Source organism: Sinocyclocheilus grahami, unplaced genomic scaffold (assembly GCF_001515645.1).
Source record: "Sinocyclocheilus grahami isolate Dianchi unplaced genomic scaffold, SAMN03320097.WGS_v1.1 scaffold745.1, whole genome shotgun sequence".
Lineage (NCBI taxonomy): Eukaryota > Metazoa > Chordata > Actinopteri > Cypriniformes > Cyprinidae > Sinocyclocheilus > Sinocyclocheilus grahami.
The window spans coordinates 56,403-57,221 of record NW_015505924.1 but is presented as its reverse complement, the minus strand read 5'-3'; the positions used below and the strand labels follow the sequence as shown (position 1 = coordinate 57,221).

The window sequence follows — 819 nt, the reverse complement described above, 5'->3', positions numbered from 1 at the left end:
ACACACCTTATTTTACTCATGAATTGGGAAAATCTTGAGGGTGCCCATGGCGAATTTGTCTTACGGGTTTCGATATCAAGACTGAAACACTACAAATGACTTTTGTCCATTTTGAGAATATCCCTGTCACTCTTTACTATTAATTTAAATACACTCTTAAAAATAAAGGTGCTTCAAAAGGTTCTTCAAGCGATGCCATAGAAGAACCATTTTTGGTTCCACAAAGAAGCATTCAGTCAAAGGTTCTTTATAGAAGCATCTCTTTCTTACCTTTTTATAATCTGAAGAACCTTCTTTCGCCACAAAGAAGCTTTTGTGAAACAGAAAGGTTCTTCAGATGTTAAAGGTTCTTTATGGAACCATTTAGACAAAAAGGTTCTTCTATGGCATCGTGAAGCACCTTTATTTTTAAGAGTGTATAGCCTTCTAGAGATCAGAACCAAAGCACAGCATCCCGACTGCGGCGCGTTGACGCTCCACGCCACGCCCTGCGCGCCCGACTCACGACGACGCACTTCATCCTGCGCACATTCATCCCTCACAAGAACAGCGGACTCCAGCCATGGCAGGTGAGTCTTTCAGCTTTTAATCTGTGCGAAAGCTGCGCGTCAGGATGAGTTTCGGATGAGACAGAATCTGTGTTTGTCTGATTACAGAATTGGAGACGCGTCAGAGGCTGCTGCGCAGCGTCAAGAAGGAGGTGGGAGATTCTCATTGTTTATCAGATACTGAGCAGATGATCGATAGATGCTGTCGATTACTAAATCTGATCATAATGACTGGGGATGCAGGTGCTAAATGTGTCACACACACACACAC

The 819-nt window shown here is 43.2% G+C and overlaps 1 protein-coding gene across 1 annotated transcript in view; it reads left to right on the top strand.

The window, feature by feature from the left end:
* The first annotated feature begins 518 nt into the window (after positions 1 to 518).
* Positions 519 to 819, top strand: part of sgsm1b (small G protein signaling modulator 1b) — a 35,846-nt gene continuing 35,545 nt past the window's right edge. Inside the window, 2 exon segments of the mRNA XM_016245085.1 lie at positions 519 to 569; positions 657 to 700. Of these exon segments, the coding sequence (XP_016100571.1) occupies positions 563 to 569; positions 657 to 700 (51 nt within the window). The 5' untranslated portion in view covers positions 519 to 562.